This window comes from Rhodotorula toruloides, assembly GCF_000320785.1.
Source record: "Rhodotorula toruloides NP11 unplaced genomic scaffold Scaffold17, whole genome shotgun sequence".
NCBI lineage: Eukaryota > Fungi > Basidiomycota > Microbotryomycetes > Sporidiobolales > Sporidiobolaceae > Rhodotorula > Rhodotorula toruloides.
Window position 1 is genome coordinate 165,281 of NW_015622977.1, and position 16,929 is coordinate 182,209.

General features: G+C 61.5%; 8 protein-coding genes across 8 annotated transcripts; 5 read left to right on the forward strand and 3 right to left on the reverse strand.

Moving 5' to 3' along the window:
- Window positions 1-28: 28 nt before the first annotated feature.
- On the reverse strand, window positions 29-1,053 carry RHTO_02203 (uncharacterized protein; the record flags this gene model as incomplete). Its single annotated transcript, XM_016415881.1, has 4 exons — window positions 29-89; window positions 198-362; window positions 485-534; window positions 601-1,053. 4 exons carry the CDS (start codon window positions 1,051-1,053, stop codon window positions 29-31), a joined length of 729 nt encoding a protein of 242 aa, XP_016272067.1.
- A 149-nt stretch (window positions 1,054-1,202) lies between these two features.
- On the forward strand, window positions 1,203-3,349 carry RHTO_02204 (uncharacterized protein; the record flags this gene model as incomplete). The annotated part of the gene is made up of 3 exons (XM_016415882.1): window positions 1,203-1,208; window positions 1,272-2,471; window positions 2,549-3,349. 3 exons carry the CDS (start codon window positions 1,203-1,205, stop codon window positions 3,347-3,349), a joined length of 2,007 nt encoding a protein of 668 aa, XP_016272117.1.
- A 276-nt stretch (window positions 3,350-3,625) lies between these two features.
- On the reverse strand, window positions 3,626-4,475 carry RHTO_02205 (uncharacterized protein; the record flags this gene model as incomplete). Its single annotated transcript, XM_016415883.1, has 4 exons — window positions 3,626-3,954; window positions 4,011-4,134; window positions 4,197-4,366; window positions 4,433-4,475. 4 exons carry the CDS (start codon window positions 4,473-4,475, stop codon window positions 3,626-3,628), a joined length of 666 nt encoding a protein of 221 aa, XP_016272063.1.
- A 724-nt stretch (window positions 4,476-5,199) lies between these two features.
- Window positions 5,200-7,766, forward strand: RHTO_02206 (MFS transporter; the record flags this gene model as incomplete). The annotated part of the gene is made up of 12 exons (XM_016415884.1): window positions 5,200-5,337; window positions 5,545-5,720; window positions 5,792-5,902; window positions 5,992-6,013; window positions 6,072-6,147; window positions 6,209-6,267; window positions 6,395-6,495; window positions 6,558-6,570; window positions 6,646-6,853; window positions 6,916-7,131; window positions 7,196-7,294; window positions 7,366-7,766. 12 exons carry the CDS (start codon window positions 5,200-5,202, stop codon window positions 7,764-7,766), a joined length of 1,620 nt encoding a protein of 539 aa, XP_016272152.1.
- Window positions 7,767-8,020: 254 nt separating this feature from the next.
- Window positions 8,021-9,179, reverse strand: RHTO_02207 (uncharacterized protein; the record flags this gene model as incomplete). The annotated part of the gene is made up of 7 exons (XM_016415885.1): window positions 8,021-8,139; window positions 8,208-8,273; window positions 8,356-8,481; window positions 8,539-8,706; window positions 8,760-8,825; window positions 8,878-8,943; window positions 8,999-9,179. The coding sequence occupies 7 exons, from the start codon at window positions 9,177-9,179 to the stop codon at window positions 8,021-8,023; spliced, it is 792 nt and encodes a 263-aa protein (XP_016272008.1).
- A 267-nt stretch (window positions 9,180-9,446) lies between these two features.
- Window positions 9,447-12,697, forward strand: RHTO_02208 (uncharacterized protein; the record flags this gene model as incomplete). The annotated part of the gene is made up of 3 exons (XM_016415886.1): window positions 9,447-11,577; window positions 11,641-11,737; window positions 11,797-12,697. The coding sequence occupies 3 exons, from the start codon at window positions 9,447-9,449 to the stop codon at window positions 12,695-12,697; spliced, it is 3,129 nt and encodes a 1,042-aa protein (XP_016272097.1).
- Window positions 12,698-13,279: 582 nt separating this feature from the next.
- On the forward strand, window positions 13,280-14,513 carry RHTO_02209 (Glutathione S-transferase; the record flags this gene model as incomplete). Its single annotated transcript, XM_016415887.1, has 5 exons — window positions 13,280-13,313; window positions 13,412-13,510; window positions 13,583-13,618; window positions 13,684-14,251; window positions 14,318-14,513. 5 exons carry the CDS (start codon window positions 13,280-13,282, stop codon window positions 14,511-14,513), a joined length of 933 nt encoding a protein of 310 aa, XP_016272105.1.
- A 275-nt stretch (window positions 14,514-14,788) lies between these two features.
- On the forward strand, window positions 14,789-16,811 carry RHTO_02210 (major facilitator superfamily protein; the record flags this gene model as incomplete). Its single annotated transcript, XM_016415888.1, has 5 exons — window positions 14,789-15,079; window positions 15,148-15,280; window positions 15,340-15,594; window positions 15,657-16,358; window positions 16,414-16,811. The coding sequence occupies 5 exons, from the start codon at window positions 14,789-14,791 to the stop codon at window positions 16,809-16,811; spliced, it is 1,779 nt and encodes a 592-aa protein (XP_016272122.1).
- Window positions 16,812-16,929: the final 118 nt, after the last annotated feature.

Consider the following 16,929-nt stretch of genomic DNA (forward strand, 5'->3'; position numbering starts at 1 on the left):
CTAGAAAGAGGGAAGGGAAAGGTCGGCTCTACATGATCGAGCAGCTCAGTTCGGGGCCGTGAGCGTCCATCTGGAACTCTTTCGTGTCGCTGCATGAAGGAGACGAGAGAGTTAGCGGCCGGCCTACGCAATGAAGCCGGGCGAAGTCTTCGCCTCCAAGCGGGACTCATCCAGCTCAACCAAAAGCCACCACTCACACAACCAAATCACTCTGCGCGATCCTCCCCTCATAAATCTTCATCACGCAGACGGACGCGCATTTCTTGTCCTCGATCTCGTGCTTGTTCGAGTGGACGGTCGGGTCATAGTGTGGTCGGGCGGTGATGTCGTAGTTTAGGCCGATGGCGGCGGCGTGCATCGTTCTGCGAAAAGATAAGGAGCGTCAGTAACGAGTGCTGAAGGGGTTCGACCCGACGTCGCAAGCAGGAAAGTTGGCGGGATTCCGCCATGCGACGAAAAGTCCGCGAGAGAAGCGATAACTCACGCTGTCCCGTCCATGTCCATCAAGTGCGACCTGAACTTGACCTTCACTTGCTGCAACAGTCGACAAAGCGTCAGCTCGCGCGTACGAAGCAACAAGAGGGTGGAACCGAGGCTCACCGAGAACCGCGTCCTGAATCGCTCGACCACCTTCAGTAGGTCGTTCAGCCCGTGCTCCCTACAGTTTACGCGGTGCTGGTACGCAGAATGGTACAGCTTAGGCAGTAGTTCCTTCTTCATGACCTCGATTGGCGGACCGGGATGGGAGAGGACGAGCGAGATGGCCGTTTCGCAGAGGTGGATGGGGTCCTTGATCCGCGGCAGCTCGTAGTGTTCGTCATAGTGCGGGTGGACTTTGTGATGTCCCCGCGAGACGGCGTGGTGGAGTGAAGAAGCGGACGGGTGGGAGAAGCGAGAGAGGATGGAGGCTCTGCTCTTTTGCGACGCGACGCTGTCGGATCCCGCTGAGCTCTGGGTGTCGACTGGCTTTAGCTGGCGCCCTTGCCGCGCAATGTCGTCGTCGTCGAGTCGCGGCGAGGTGGGGGAAGCGGGAGAGTGAGGGTGAGAAGGCATGGAGAAGCGGTTCGTTGGGCTGGCGGTTGTCGAGAGATTGGTTTGAGGGTTCCCAACAGCAGCACAGCGCGTCCAGCGGGTCAAGCGAGAGTGGTCGTGGCCAGCTCGCCGTCCTCATCTCTTCGGCCTCTGTCAAACGGGCGACGACGATGAAGGTGCGCAAACTGGCCTGTTGAGGGCACTGACAGGCTCATACTGACCTGTATACTGCCCTGCAGCTCATCAATCCGTCGCCCGGTTGCTTGTGCGGGCCCTGCTCGCGCAGCACCCCACCTGCTCTGCCGCCAACGTCTACGCCACCAACACCGCTGGAGACGACAAGGGAGACCTGCGACTCGCTTGAACAGCCCCTCGGACCGGCCGACGCCAACTGCGAAGCTTCCACGTCGGCCCTTCCATACATCCCGCCCGCTTCCCTCCGTCTGCCGAACGAACTGCTGGACGTCATCTTCGACCTCGCACGGCCTCCCTTGCCGCCGACGACGACCCGAAAGGAACCGCCGTCGAACGCCTGGACCGGTTATACCCAGCTGTCGCTCGTCCACTCGCGATGGACGGATGTCGCGCGCGAACACCTCGCCAAGGTGGTCATCCTTCGGTCGCGGAAGCAGATGCGCGCGCTGGCGAAGGCGTTGAGGAAGGGATGGGTCGGGAAGATCGAGGAGATCCTTTTGGAGATCAAGGAAACGCGGAGTGGACGTGAGGGCGAGGGAGAGGGAGGGGACAACGACCTCGTCTCGGCGGCGGGCAACCCTTCGTTCGAAGCAGAGCTGCTCACACTGCTCAAGCGTTGTGGCCAAGACGTCAAGGTGCTGCGCTGCCGAGGCTTCGGGGACGCCTGCCTCGCCTACCTGCCCTCTTCTTTCCGCGACCACCTCCCGAAACTCGAGACGTGGGAGTACTCGCCCATTGACGGCGCACACACGGCCACCACCACGGGTCTGATGTGCGGTCTCTCGCATCTGCCTGCGCTCCGACACCTCGTCCTGCGCCCCTCGTCTCGCTACCTCACACCCCTTGCTTCGGTCCCCGAACCCTTCGTGACGGCACTCGCCGCCCTCGTCGACATCCTCCCCTCGATGCTCGCTTCGGACACCGACATGCGCGAAGCCTACACGAGCGCCTTTGCCGACGTCGGCATGAAGGGTCTCACGTCCGTCGAGCTCTCGTCGCTCGTCATGTCTCCCCTCGCGCTTGTCGGGATTCTCTTCCCCTCGTTCTGCACCCTCACCTCGCTCCATCTCTCGTCGATCCTCTTCGTAGGCGCCTCGTCAACCCTCAACCACCTCCTCCAGATCGTCGCGCCCAACCTCGACGACTTTGAATGGACCGACGGACCGATCTCGTCTCGCCTCAATCTCAACCTCGGAGCATTGCCAGACAATGACTACTGGGACGTCTTGCGCAGGTTGACCAAAGTGCGTTCCCATTCCCTCACCGTTTGCGAGATACGAGATAGGCTTATCACCCTTTGTCTCGTGCCGTCGTTCCGCAGGTCCGCAAACTCAAGCTCTTTGGCTCGCAAGTCTTTGCGCAGACGCCTCATCGGCTCGGCTTTGCGCTTCCGCCGAGTCTGGAGGAGCTCACGATCGGGACGTGCGGGGAGGATGTCGAGAGGGAAGAGGTAGAGTGGTGGCTTGAGAGGGTTGAGGAAGGCGAGAAGGCGGGTGAGAAGGGTGCCGACGAGGAGCACGTGGAAGAGGAGGAGGTAGAAGTCGAGGGCGCGAACGATTCTGGGATTGGATTGATGCTGGATGAGGAGACGGAGGATGGGATCGCGGCGGACGAGAAGGCGGGCAAGGGTTGGGCGTGCGACACGGATGACGCTACGGGGGACAACAACGCGATGAGCTCGCCCGCTGTGCCGTCCTCGACCAATCCGCCGTTCTCGTCCGTGACACCGGCTCCTTCACCTTCTCCTCCCCTCTCCCGCTCGCCCACCGCCTCTCCCGTCTCTTCTCCGCCATCTACGCCCCCTCAACGTCCTCACCTCTCTCCCCGCCGCCGCCGCAAATCCTGGCGCACCCCTCCCACTCCCGCTTCTCCCCCTCACCTCTCCCGCCTCACCATCTGTCTCCCAACAACCTTGAATTCCTCTCTTCGCGACAACGCCGCCATTCAAGACCGGATCGACGGCCTTGTTCAGCGCGGAATCAGGGTCGAGTGGTGGGGCCTTGTGGTTGTTGTGCTCGAGACGGAGGAGTTGACGAGGGAGTTGAGGGAAGAGATGAGTAGGGTGCCGGAGGAGTGGTATGCCGGCGCTCGGGACGAGGTGGAGGTTGAAGAGGAGGATTGAGGAGGTCAGGGTTTGCTTTTTCACGTTCTCGTTCACTTGTCGTTGTTTCTCTCCTGCCGCCGCTCGCTTTACTCTGTCGTCTTCCTGTCGCTTCTACCGCTTTTTGTTGACACTCTCTTCGCATGCAAATTCGCTTTACCTGGAACGAGTCGCAGTTGTCGTTGTGAGGCTAGAAACGAAACTCCCGCTTCGAGGGGGAGACACGGAACTACGCAGGGTGTGGGGACGATAACTGAACGGATGGAACGAGTGTGAGATGATGTATCTTGGACTGCTTTAGAACGCCAGAGCAGCGACGAGCCCAACGATGCCGGCGAATCCACCGACGACGGCGTTCTTTCCCGCGCCGCTCGAAGGCTTCGAGCTTCCCGATGCGCCAGCCGCCGAGGCAGACGAAGCGCCCGCACTTCCACTCGCAGCAGCGCCCGCGCTCGAGCTAGCGGTGCGCGAGGCGGACGAGGCGACGGACGAGAGGGAAGCGATGGCGCCTGTCTCGGATGCGACGGCGGAGGAGGCGGCGGAAGAGATGGAGGAGGCGGTCGAGTTGCTGCTTGATGAGCCGCCGGTAAGGGTGGGGAGGGTCTGGGTGCAGAAGGTCGTAAAGCCTGCGAGAGGGAGGATCAGACTTGGCCTGAAGAGCGAGAATTGCGAGTCGACGCACCCGAGGCATCCGACTGGCCCTCGGAGCCGTAAGAGCCCGCGCACGAGGTCATCTGCGACAAGTTGTCGCTGTTGCAAGAGCAGACGGCGATCTGCACCTGGTCGCTGGTGTTGGATTGACAGTTCTGCCCGTGCGAAACGACGTCAACTTTCGTTCGCATCGTGCGGGAGGATATGCGATACTCACAGCGAGGGCTGATGACCACGAGAGGCACTGCGACGTGATGTTGCCGGAGCTGGCGTCCGTCAAGACCTTGTTGGCGAGGTCGAGCAACCCGTTGACCTGGGCCTGCGAGTCGCCCGAAAGCGTCTGGCGCTTGAACAGGCCGCTCAAGTCGGTCGCAGAGACGGCGGTCGCTGTAAACGTGAGCACAGGGTGCGTGAGATCGCCATTCATGGATTGAGAGGACGGAGCGGGCGTACCGGACACGGTGAGGATGGCGAAAGCAGCGACGGTGCGAACCATTGCAGCAGAGCGTATAAGCGAGCGTGCACGAGCTGCAGGAGAACGAGCGAGAGCGAGGAGGAGAACGGAGGAGAGTGCAAGCAACCGGGAGAGCGGCGGGAGCGCTAGACTGGAAGTCGAGCCGCGATGAGACACGACGAACACGAGTCTGGAAGGGCCCATCAACAAGAAGGAAAGGGGGCAGGACGGCCGGAGATATTGTCGAGGAGCGGCCCGCAGAGGTGTGGAGGCGTACGTATCGGCCGCCGCTGCTGCTCGCTCTCGTCAGCCGAACCCTCCGTGAGGCTCTCTTCTTTCTCGCTCAACGCCGGTCGTCGTCGAGACGTTGCGGACCCAGGACGTGCGGCGGAGGACGAGGACGTCGCCTGGTCCGCCCCATCGCCTGCGAGCGTCATCTGTCGAGCTGGAACAACGTAGCCAAGGCCCGGCAGAGTTGTATCGCAGGCAAACCGCGTGTATCCGGGCAAGAGAGACGGCGAGCAACGGGAGTGTGACCTTCTCAACGGCGTGCGAGCGCAATCGACCCGGGCTGGCGGCAACGACGAAAGGGGCTCTTGATTTTGTGCGCAGGCGCCCACGCCCGCTTTAGCGGGGATTGCGGAGGCCCTCGGAGGGCCACGTCAAATCCCCCCACTGCGATCATTCACGTCGAGGGAGCAGACACGCCTCTTCTCCCTCTCCTCGCTCGCCTCGCTGCTACTCAACGCTCTCAGCTGCTGCTAGCATGTCGTCTCCGTCACTGCACTCGTCTGACAAGGAGAAGGGCACCGAGATCCAGAATGAATACGTCGGAAAGGCGCTCGACGCGCCGTACCTCTCGCCGGTCGAGGAGAAGAAGTTGATGCGCAAGATTGACTACAAGGTGCCTCCTGCTTCGCATTGCTGCTCACTGGAGTCGTCTGACACTCTTTGGTGTCGTCTATCCCGCCCCTCGCGCTTCAAACTACCCTCGCCCCTCCTCCTCACCCCTCCTCCTCGCCCCGGCTTCCGCATCCGCCTCTCCAGCTCGTCCCCTTCCTCTCGCTGCTCTACTTACTCAGTTTTTTGGATCGAGTGAACATCGGACAAGGCGAGTTTGCGCGACCCCTGGACGTTCCCCGGTGGTCTCGAGGACCTCTGGGCGCCTCCCAGACCTCCGGGCGGCTGTCTCGCTCTCCCTTGGCAGGCAGGACGCATGCTGACGTTCCCGTTCGCTGCAGCACGTCTTGATGGACTGGAGAAAGACCTGCACTTGAAGGGAAACCAGTAGTACGCTTCTCTCCCTCGCCTTTTCGTCTGTTGTCTGCGACCTGACCGCCCGATCTTTCCCTCGACAGCCAGATTGCCCTCGTCGTCTTCTTCGTCGGCTATGTCTCGACCGAGATTCCTGGCAACATCCTGTTGAAGAAGATGCGGCCGTCCAGGTTTATCCCGGCTATCATGATCTCGTGCGTACCATTCCTTCCTCTATCTCCGCTGTCCGGACGTGCCGACGCTTCTCTCTAACTCGCACTGACGCTCTCTGATACACACGCAGCTGGGGAATCGTCATGACTCTGGTTCGTCGACGCCTGCTTCCTCCACCTCGCCGGAAACTGACCATCCCTGCTTCGACAGATGGGCACCTGCTCCAACTTTGCCGGCCTCGTCGCCGCCCGTTTCTTCCTCGGTCTAACTGAATCCGTCCTCTTCCGTACGTCGAGCCCGTCCGAATCTTTGCCTCGACCTCGTCGCCAACCCTTGCCCTCTTACAGCCGGCATCTGCTTCTACCTTGTCTCGTGGTACAAGCGCAACGAATCGAACCTCCGTATCGTGCGTTTATAGTCTGCTTCTACCCGCGACTTTACGGAAGGCTGACGAACTTCCCATCCCCTTCTTCCTCTCCCCCGCTCCATGGACTCCTTCTTGCCCTCCTCGCATCACTTTCCCACGACCGCAGGCCATCTTCTTCAGTTCTGCGACACTCAGTGGCGCTTTCGGCGGACTGCTTGCGTACGGCTTGTCGAAGATGGCAGGCGTCGGTGGAAAGGGTGGCTGGGCGTGAGTCTCGCCGCTTCCTGACTCCGCTCGAGCACTGCTGACTCTTCGCTCGGATCGTGTAGATGGATTTTCATCGTACGCCGACCTCACTGTTCACTCTGGCTCGAGCGGACAGCCTGCTGACATGCACCCACTCCCTCGCTCGCACAGATCGAAGGTCTCCTCACCTTCATCGTCGGCTGCATCTCGCCCTGGATGATCGAGGACTTCCCCGAGGAGGCCAAGTTCCTCACCCCGGCTGAGCGCGAGCACGTCGTCCGCCGCCTCAAGGAGGACACTGGAGCGGCCGGCACCTTCAAGATGAAGTATGTTATGGACGCGTTCAAGGACTGGAAGACCTACATCTTTGCGCTCATCTGTGCGTAATTCACATGGACTTGAACGTAAGAAGCGCCGGCTAACGATGACCTGCGCTCGCAGACATCGGCGTTGCCGAGCCTCTCTACGCCCTCTCGCTCTTCTCCCCGACCATCATCAGCGAGCTCGGCACCTTCTCCCGCGCCCAGAGTCAGCTCCTCTCGACCCCGCCCTACGCTCTCGCCTTCTTCATCACCCTCGCGACCGCCATCTACTCGGACCGCATCCAGCGTCGCGGTATCTTCAACATCTTCTGGATGACGGTCGTCATCATTGGTTGTGCGTCACCCGCTCTAGTCGACCTGAGGTGCAGGGCTTGAGCTGACGGTACTTAATCGCGCAGACGGCATCCTCCTCGGCATCAAGACCCAGAAGCACCCCGGAGTCGCCTACTTTGCCGTCTTCCTCTGCGTCTGCGGTGTCGCCCCCTGCATCGCCAACAGTGAGTGCCGTGAAAGCCACTTCAAGCTTGAACCCAGCTGACGCCGTTCCGCTCGACCTCCTCTCCTCTAGCGATTGTCTGGACCGGCAACAACTTCTCCGGCGTCCTCAAGCGCGGTACCTCGATGGGAGTGATGTTCGCCGTCGGCAACTCTGGCGGCATCGTCAGTTCGCTCGTCTACCGCACGCAGGACAAGCCGCGCTACATCCTCGGACACGCCGTCGGACTCGGTTTCGCCGGCATGTGCGTCCTCCTCAGCATCTTCATGATGGTCTACTTCCAGCGCGAGAACGCACGCCGCGATGCCAAGTACGGCAAGGTCCCCGACTTTGTTTTGGGCGCAAACGGCGAGGAGTTGACCGCCGTCGCCGACGACCCCGAAATCCGTCGCCGCTTCGGCCTCGACAACATGACGGATGAGCAGATTGAGGGCTTGGGTGATAAGAATCCGCTCTTTCGTTTCTGGCAATGAGCTGCAGACGTTGTTGCATTTTAAGCGATGTATGACAGACAGCGAAAACGGCGTCGAGAGTCGACGAGAGTCGTAAGCGTGCGTGCAGAGTCGAATCGCGAAGAGAAAGGTCGAGTCCGAGATCCGGTCTGGTAGAGTTCTGTCGCAAAGTCAACAACGAGCGAGCGAGGCGTCAGCGAGCGTCTCGAGCGGTGCGCTGCTCGTCGGCAGCATAGAAAACGCACCTGTTAAGCGTTGCTGCCCTGCGTACGCGCTCACTCCTCGTCAAGCTCGTCAATCTCCTCCTCCTCGTCCTGCTCAAGTCCCTGCTCCTGCTCGGCAAGCTGCGGGTAGTCCTCCTCCTCGTCCGATGCAAGCTGGTCGACCTCCTCGTCTGCGTACGATCGAGCCAAGTGTGAGTCCTGGCGAGGCGGTCGAAGCGAAAGAGACAATCCGACTCACCGCTCTGCTCGACGGCGGCAGCAGCGGCAGTCGTCTCTCCCTCGCCAGAAGGCTCGACAGGCGTCTCTGCACAGTGCAGTGGTCCACTGTTAGTTCAAGGGTCGAGGTACAGAAGCGAGGAAACGAGGGAGGAAAGCTAAATACGCACCGGCGGGTTCCTCCCTCCTCATACGCTTCTTCGGGTGGCCCTTCTGCCCCTCCTCGTTCTTCCACTTGTTTTTGTACTTGAATGCCGCCTTCTTGCCGTACTTCTCCTTGTAAGGCGAGACGTTTGCTGCGGGTTAGGAAGGTTAGCGGGTTCGCAGGAGACGAGAGGGTCGCACGGACGCACAGTAGGTGTAGAAGATGTTGTTCGCCATGCTAAGCGTGCATTCAAAACCATACTTCTCCTTCACAAGCGAGGCAACCCCAGCCCAGGTCAACTTCCTCTCCTTGCGCGCAAACCCGAGTTCGACGACATAGTCAATCTCTTCTTCGCTCCATTTGCGGCGGCGCGGTGCTGTACAGGTCCACATTAGCGGTGCGCAAGGGCGATGCGCCTCGGAAACGTACTTTCCGTATCCCTCGCGCGCTTCTCGGCGTAGCGCTCATTCGACTTCCTCTTCTCCTCCGTGATGACTGCTTCGGCAAGGATCAGCTTAGGCTCACCGAAGCGTGTCGTGAGACTCACACTTGAGGTACTTCTCCCCTCCATCGTCGAATCCAAGCCTCTGCGAGAACTGCGAGTGGCCATGTTCTGCAGGAAGACGTCAGCACGCAAGCAGACAGGCCCAGCTTGAAAGGCGACGTACCGATAGCCCAGTTCATCGTGTAGCACATTGCCTCGGCAAAAGGAACGTTGGAGGGGAACTCCTGATTGAGTTTGCGCGCGACCTCGTCGAAGTCGAGGTATTTGGGGAAGGGGTAGTCGGTCGCGATGATCTGGCGCATGCGAGCGCACTCGGCGAAGGTCCACATGTGGTTCGTCGTCATGGCGCCGGTTGCCAGTGAGCGAAGTGAGTGGCGGGAGGCGAAGAGGCGAAGTCGAGCGGGAGGAGACAACCCCTCTGCAGCAGCGCCGCCGGACGGGCCTGTGAGAGCTCAGTGCGGTCCAAGATGCAGTCAAAAGGCCATGCAACCTCGCAAGGACCCGCCTTTCGACGTCCGGAAGGCACTTGACCGCTTTTCATCCCGCACTCTCCCTTTGCCCTCGTCTGCTCAGCCTCTCTCACTGATTCAGCACAAGCTTGACCGGAAACAATGACTTTCACACAAGGTCTCGTCGGCATCAACGAAGTCACCGAGACCGTCGAGATCCCTGTCGAAGCTGCCAAGCACATTGCCCTCCTCGCCGACTCTCACGGTGTCCTCTTCGGCCTCGCGCAGACGAGCGGAGATGCCATCACGAACGGTCAGATGGTTGTAGCAGGGATGAAGCAGTATGAGGAGATGGGATTTGAGGTCTACTGGCAGGGCGAGGGGGGAGCAAGGGGACCGGACGGACTTGTGGGTGCCGGACATGCCGCTGCGAAGAAGGGACGACAGGCTGGAGAGGTGCAGCTGGGTCTCGACGGTCTCGTTGGGATGGTGCCGAGCGGGTTGGTCTACGAGGCGATTGCGCTGGGCGAGACGGCGGTTGCGCGGGGTTCAATCGGGACAGCGGCGGCGCCAGCACATGCTGTGGTCTCGAGGTCGGAAGGCGAAGTCACTGGCGCAGCACTCGCTCGTCAGCTGCTCGCCGAAGGGTCGCCCATCGTCAACTTCGACGACACCATTGACCAACCCGAACTCTGGTCATTCTCAACCGCCTCCTCTCCCGAGGATGAGCGTCTGTACTCGCAACAGCCGCTCTCGCCACATCTCCCGCGACAGCTCGACCCTCGAGCCTATCAGCTGTCGAGCGCTCAGCCTCTGGACGACCAAGAACTCGCTTCGACCGCTGCGAGTTACCTCGCCCAACCTCTTCCGCCCTTCCCCGCCCCGCGCGCAGTCCTTCGAATCCCGGCAAGCACCATGTCGACCCCAGCGAATGCCCCAGTCACGCAAGACCTGCCGGCGGCGCCTCCCGCTCCTCCCCCCGCCGACTGGGCGGCGGTTCAGTCTCAACCGACGCTCAACAATGACGAGCAGCTGGCCACCGCGAGGACGACGCAGTCAGGGACCTATCCTCCCCCTCCATGGCCGCTCGACCAGCACGAAGACGTCTCGTCTGCCCCCTCCCCACTTTTTCCTCAACCACCTCGCCCGGAGTCGATCCACTCTTCCCTGCCAGTCGGTCTGCGGGGCATCCTCGTCCTCTGCTCCGACAGCGATGCTGTCGCGTCGTACCCGCCTGAGCTCATCGTCGCCCGTCGGATCTCGCGAGCGGGGACGAAGATCTCGCTCGAGGTCTACCGAGTTGGAGCAGCATGGCGCGCGGGAGCACAGCGCTTGATCGAAGGCGCGTCGCGATTGCTGGGGCAGCTCAAGTCGGCGGATGAGCGGTATTCTGACGATGCAGGCGAGGAGGATGAGCAGGCGAGGCGAGAGGGAGGGCTTAGCAGCACCCGGCTCGAGGAGCATCCTCACTTGCGCAGGCTTGCGCGGCGATGGAGGAGTGTGAAGGAGTTCCAGGACTGGGCGACGCGGAACGTCGAGGTTGTCTGGCGCGCTATGCTCGTCGGCAGCGGCGCCGCCGACGATACGACCCCTTTCCGCCCGCTGCCCAAAGGCTCGAGGTCGCCTGTTGGCCCAGCACGATTCGCCCACCTGTCGCTCATCCTGCGCAACAACATTGACGACCTCTACCTCGCCTTGACGTCGATCGGTTACGAAAGCAAGGACGGCATCACCCGCTACGGCACCCTCGCCTCGTACACTTCGCCCGCATCCTTCTACACCGTCTCTGAGGTACCTTCACCCTTCACCGACCAGTTCCTCCTCGACCTCTTCCGCCACTCGTCCCTTGTGCCAGCGATACCTCCCGCCGAGCATGCGACCCCCGCTTCCTGCTCAGCCTTTCTCATATCAAGCGGTACACTTCCACCTCTCGGGACTCGTTCGCTGCACCCGGCTTTCGCCATCGGCTCTTCCCTCCCCGGCACGCTCTGCCCTCTCCCAGGCGACTTGCAACTTTGGCCGCAAGAGCTGCATCTGAAGCGACTCGCGGGCGACAAGATCGATGCGATTCAGCAGTTCGTCAGTCTGCTCTCCGATCCAGTCGCGCGTCAGGGAGAAGCGGTGCGGGATGTATGGGCCAGGATCAAGCGAGCACGGGGAAACGAGCGAGCACGGAGGACTGCGAGGGAAGAGAGGCGGATCCTTGATGCGATTGACAGCGGGATTCGGGCGGACGAGGATGAAGAGGAGAGCCGCATCGAGCATGAGCCTTACGAGCAACTCGATCCGAACTGTGCGCCACGGTCTCCTCCTCATCATCGCATCGGCAATCGAGCTGACACAACGTATTGTACAGGGCTGCATGGTGGCGAGAAGGCGGCGCAAGCGTTGCAGGCGAGGCGGCATGGAATTGCCAACATCGCTACCCGTCTCCTGGCAACACCCATCTTCCAGTAAGCCAGCTTCCGGCTCTCTTTCGCGCTAGTCTCACCACTTCACCCCCTTTCAACAGGTTCTTCGCGCCTGAGGCAGATTCGCCCGTCCTCGTCCAGGAGCGACATGCGCATATCCGCTCGACCGACTTCGACATCACCTTGACCCGCCTCTACTGCCCGCCCGACTGCCTCGACGCTGTCGAGACTTTTGCCGCATGTCTTGTCGACCCGAAGTCGGTGCCGGCACTGAATGACGAGAACAGCCTGTCTCTCGTCCGCCTCGCCGCCAAAGTGCCTTCGCAGCCGATCTACCACTTCGTCCGCCGCATGGCGATGCAGGCTCGCATTCCCTTCGCCTCGACGGCTGTCGAGCGCCTTCATTCACTTCGTCTTGACGCAACCGCACCTCTCGAGCAGTCGATCTTCGTGCACGACGCCCGCCTCCTCGAGCGCCTCCTTGCCCTCCCACAAGGTCGCTTCATCAACTTCCTTCCCTCCCTCCTCGCCTTGACGACTAGCGCGGCTCCGCCGACCTACGAAGTCTTCGACGCGAACGCCTCGCGCATGAAGGAAGCCGGCGCGGATGTCGGAGACTGGCGGAGCCGCATGAGGCAGCTTCTTCAGGCTCTCCTCGGTATCGACACGAGCTCGTGGCGGCACCCTACGGCTCGGAAGCATCGATCCGAGGTCGAGCGACTCGTCGCCGATTCGAGCTACCACCAGCCTCCGCTCGCACCGAACGCCGGGCCAACCGCCGTCCAATCTGCCGCCTCTCCCGGCGCCTCTCCGAACCCCTCATCCTCCCCCGAACCCGAGGCGCCAACTCAGCGGTCGAAGCGCAAGAATCGTGGGTCGAAGAGTTATGTCCTGCCGACGGCGGAGGAGCTGGACGAGCAGGAGGTGGAGGAGGAGGAGGTTGAGGAGAATAAGGTCGCGATCAACTACTCGGGGCGGGAGCGGAAAAAGAGGAAGCGGTAGTACTGATGAGTCTGTTTGCTATACTAGCTTCAGCGGACACCAGCGGGCGCAGCAGCGAAGCAGAAGTCCTCCTCCTCGACGCCGCAGCTTTGGAGAGACGGGAACTCTGCTGAAGGGTTGGGACACTGAGCCGGTAGCAGCGATCCTTGCAAAGAAGTATTCGTTCATTAGCATCACTCGCAGCCGCGCAGTCGCTATTACCACCGCGCGCGCTCGCACAGCATTCTGAAGTCACCCAGCCCAATCTCTGCCGCCATTTGACGGGCGAGGTGGAGAATTGGGCAGTAAAACAGCGCAACCTTTACAGCTCAGTCTATAACGATAATACACGCCGCCTGCTGTCGTTGTTCGACAGCACGTAGCCTCTTGCGCGGCGCTCGAGGGGGTCACTGGCCAGCCGCACGAGCGCTTACGGAGGGCGACGCACACTGCGAGCACTTCGCCAGCAACTCATCGACGGCTCTGCAGCGTCCACTAGTCCCACGACGGCGGTTCTGTCGAGCGACATGTCCACCCGTTTCGTCACCGACTGATGAGGACAGCGGTCGACGGTTGAACTCCACCCACTCACACGCACACACGATGAGCACCGACAACGTCCCCAAGGCTGTGCTCTGTGCGTCTGCATGCCCTATCACCATTCACAGCGCTGCTCCATCGCTCACATTCTCTCCCCGTCGCCCCCCACTCGCACGCGACGTCCCTCGCCCGCAGACTGGTTCGGCGGATCCGTGTGGGCTTCGGTGCCTAGGTTGACGGCAGCAGAGAAGGGTTTCACGGAGAATGAGCTCGAGACGAGGATTGTCGACTTGGGTGCGTCCACCCCACTTCTCCCGGGCTGGGGCTCTGAGGAGCGGCGGCGCTGACCAGGACTCGCGCACGCAGCCAAGGGCGAGAATTTTGCTCCTGCCTTCTTGCGGAGTGCGCGCGCCCCTGTGCACTTGCCCCTGAGAACCCCCCTCGCTGATCCTGCTCGTCATCCATAGTCAACCCTAAGGGAACGGTCCCGGCGCTTGTCGTTCCGTACGCGCACACGGTCGAGGAAGGCATCACGACCAAGTTCAAGGCGCTCAACTCGACGATCGAGATCTGCGACTTTCTCGACAGGTCGACTGTCCGTTCTGTGCATCACTCGGCTCCTGTCCTCTCGCCCGCGACGGTCCAGCGCAGCGCCGTCTCGAAGGAGATCATCGAGAATGTGCACCGCGACGACGTCAACCCGAACACGCTCCTTCTCCTGTGGCGGAGCGAGGACGAGCGCCAGGCCAAGCTCGGAGGGATGGTTGGCGGGTTCTTGAAGGGACGGCAGGAGGCGCTCGAGCGGTACGCCAAGGAAGTCGGCAGCTCGGACGCCAAGCTGAAGGAGTTCTACGAGGGCAAGATCAAGGAGAACGGCGGCCTGCTCGCCTTGCTCGAGGGCAAGGGCGACTCGTCCGACATCCAGAAGAAGGCGCAGGAGCTGTGGACCAACGTCGGCAGGGTGTTTGACTTCCTCGAGAATCGGTTTGAGCCCGCCGCGCCGTACCTCATCGGCGACCAGATCTCGTTGGCCGAGTGCGTCCCGACTCTCCCCTTTCCCGCCTGTTCTCGCTGACTCGCTCTACCCTATCTCACCGGCAGCCTCCACGCCGGCGCCTGGCTCGCTCGCGTCCTCGCCTGCGCCGGCGCGACCTCCCTCAACGACGTCGACTCGAACCTTTCTACGCTCGAGTCGAACTTGAATGGCGTCAAGGTCGGACCGAAGACGGCGGCCTGGGCCAAGGCGCTGTTTGAGCGGGACAGCTTCAAGCAGGTGTACGGAGAGGGCCTGCACTAGCGCGCTACTGAGGGCTTGTAGGAAGTGCGAAGGACGCTTGCAAACTGGAAATCTCGCATCCACTCGTTCCGTCTTCGGTCGATGCCTCTGCTGCGTTGGACACCCTCGCGAGCCTACGCAAGGATCGAGGCAAGCTCGTCAGCGCCGTTTTGATTTTTCGTGCCGACCACCTCGCTTCCCGGCCGGCGCGGCACTTTGCGCCTCGCTCGCCTTCGCCTCTTCGCCACCGCTACACACGCTCACGAGGCTCAGTGACGCTTGGACTGTGCTCAAGCATGTCAGGGGACGCCACCGAGCTTGTCGGGCGGGCCGGAGACGAATCACGGACGACTCTCACGCCAGTCGAGCACCGCTCACGTTTAGACTCCTCCGTCGACGAAAAGACGCTGGCGGGCACAGAGTCGGTTGCGGACGAGATCAAGGTGGTCATTGATGGAGCTGGGATCGGCGAACGCGAGCTGGAGGCCTTGCCAAAGGACGCGACAGCTCGACGAGACGATGCCTCCTCTCCTGGGCGACCTGAGCCACCAACCGGGATCAAGCTCTTCTTCTTGCTCGTGGCATTGGTGCGTGCGCTCCCCATAACCAGCGAGGGCCGAACAGCTGACCTTGAGATGCGGATGTGCTCCCACAGATGCTCGTCGAGGTCCTCGTTGGTCTCGACAACACCATTGTCGCAACCGCGACGGGAAGTATCGCCAACCACTTCAACGCACTAGGCGACGTCGGCTTCTACGGCGCGGCGTACCTCCTCACTTGCGTCGCCTGTGCGTTCGTCATCATCTCGCTCTATCCTGCTTCGACTGACCCTCGCTTTTACTCGCAGTCCAGCCTCTTGCCGGGCGCGCGTTCGCTTTCTTCCCCCAGAAATGGTGTTTCCTTGTCTTCCTCGTCATCTTCGAGATCGGCCTCATCGTCGCAGGCGCCTCGACCTCGTCGGCGATGCTCATCATCGGCCGTGCCATCCAGGGCTTGGGCTACAGCGGGCTTTTCGTCGGGATTCTGATGATCTGCGCCAACACGCTGCCGATCAGGATGCAGGCGATCATCACGAGTCTCATGAACGTCTCTTACGGAACCGGTACGTCCCCTTCCGGAGCTCTCCGCATCTCCCGTCGAGAGGCTGACAGACCCCTGCGGCAGGTACGGTCATAGGACCGCTCATCGGTGGCGCGCTGACGAGCAAGGTCAGCTGGCGGTGGGTCTTCTACGTCGGAGCGCCGCCCGGAGCACTGGCAGCCATCCTCGTCGTCTTGCTCTGCAAGCCGCCCCTCATCCCGCAGACCTTGCCAGTCCCGCGCCGCATCGCCCGGATGGACTGGGGAGGAGCGCTCCTCCTCCTCGGCGCCATGGTCTGCCTCCTTGTCGCTTTGCAAGAAGGCGGCCTCAAGTCCTCCTGGTCGTCCGGTCGGATCATCGGCCTCCTCGTCGGCTTCGCCGTCCTCCTCGTCGCCTTCTTCGCGCTGCAAGTCTACCTCGGCGAGAAGTCGTCCATCTCGATCCGCCTCCTCACCCGCAACCGCTCAATGGCCGCAACTTCGCTCGTCAACTTTACATGCGGCGCATCATACTACGCCCTCCTCTACTACATCCCGATCCGCTCACAAACAGTCGACGGCGCCTCACCCGTTCGCGCCGGCATCGAGCTCCTCCCGCTCATCTTCCTCAACATGACGGCGGGAATCGTCGCCGGTTGGACGGTCAGCAAGTGGGGGATGGTGCAGCCTGCGATGCTCGTCGGAACGGGCTTCACGGCGATTGGTGCAGGCTTGCACGCGTCGATGGATCAGAATACGACGGAGGGACAGTGGATTGGGTACGGGATCGTCGTGGGAACGGGAATGGGTGAGTCTTCCGCCCATGTGATTGCGCCCCTCCAAGTTGACGTTCCCTTTCACAGGCGCGCTGTACATGATGAGCTTCCTCGCCTCTCAAATGCTCGTCGACGAGGAGGACAAAAGCAAGGCGTCGAGCCTCGTCTGCTTCTGGCAGATCTTTGGCGGAACAGTCTGGGTCGGCGCAGCCAACGCGATCTACGCCAACAAGTTCAAAGCCGGCCTCGAGCGCATTCCCGGCCTCGACGTCCAGCAAGTGCTCGACTCGGGCGTCGACCGCTTCCGTGAAGTCGTCCCGCCCGAACTGCTCGACCCGGTCGTCCAAGTCTGCATCGACGCCTTGTTTGACGTATTCCTCTCGTGCGCCATCCTCGGCGCAGTCGGCTTCGTCGCGGTCTTTGGTATTCGGTGGGTGCGTATCGAGGACGACAAGACGGAGAAGCGCGAGCAGGAGAAGGCGTAGTGAGGCGCTGGTCTTGGAGCAGACTGGACGGCCGGCCCCGTCTCTCTCTACCTTATCTCCTTGTCGCATTATAGAGGTCTTCCTGGGTTCTGTTGGAATAGATTCGCATTCGTTGTTC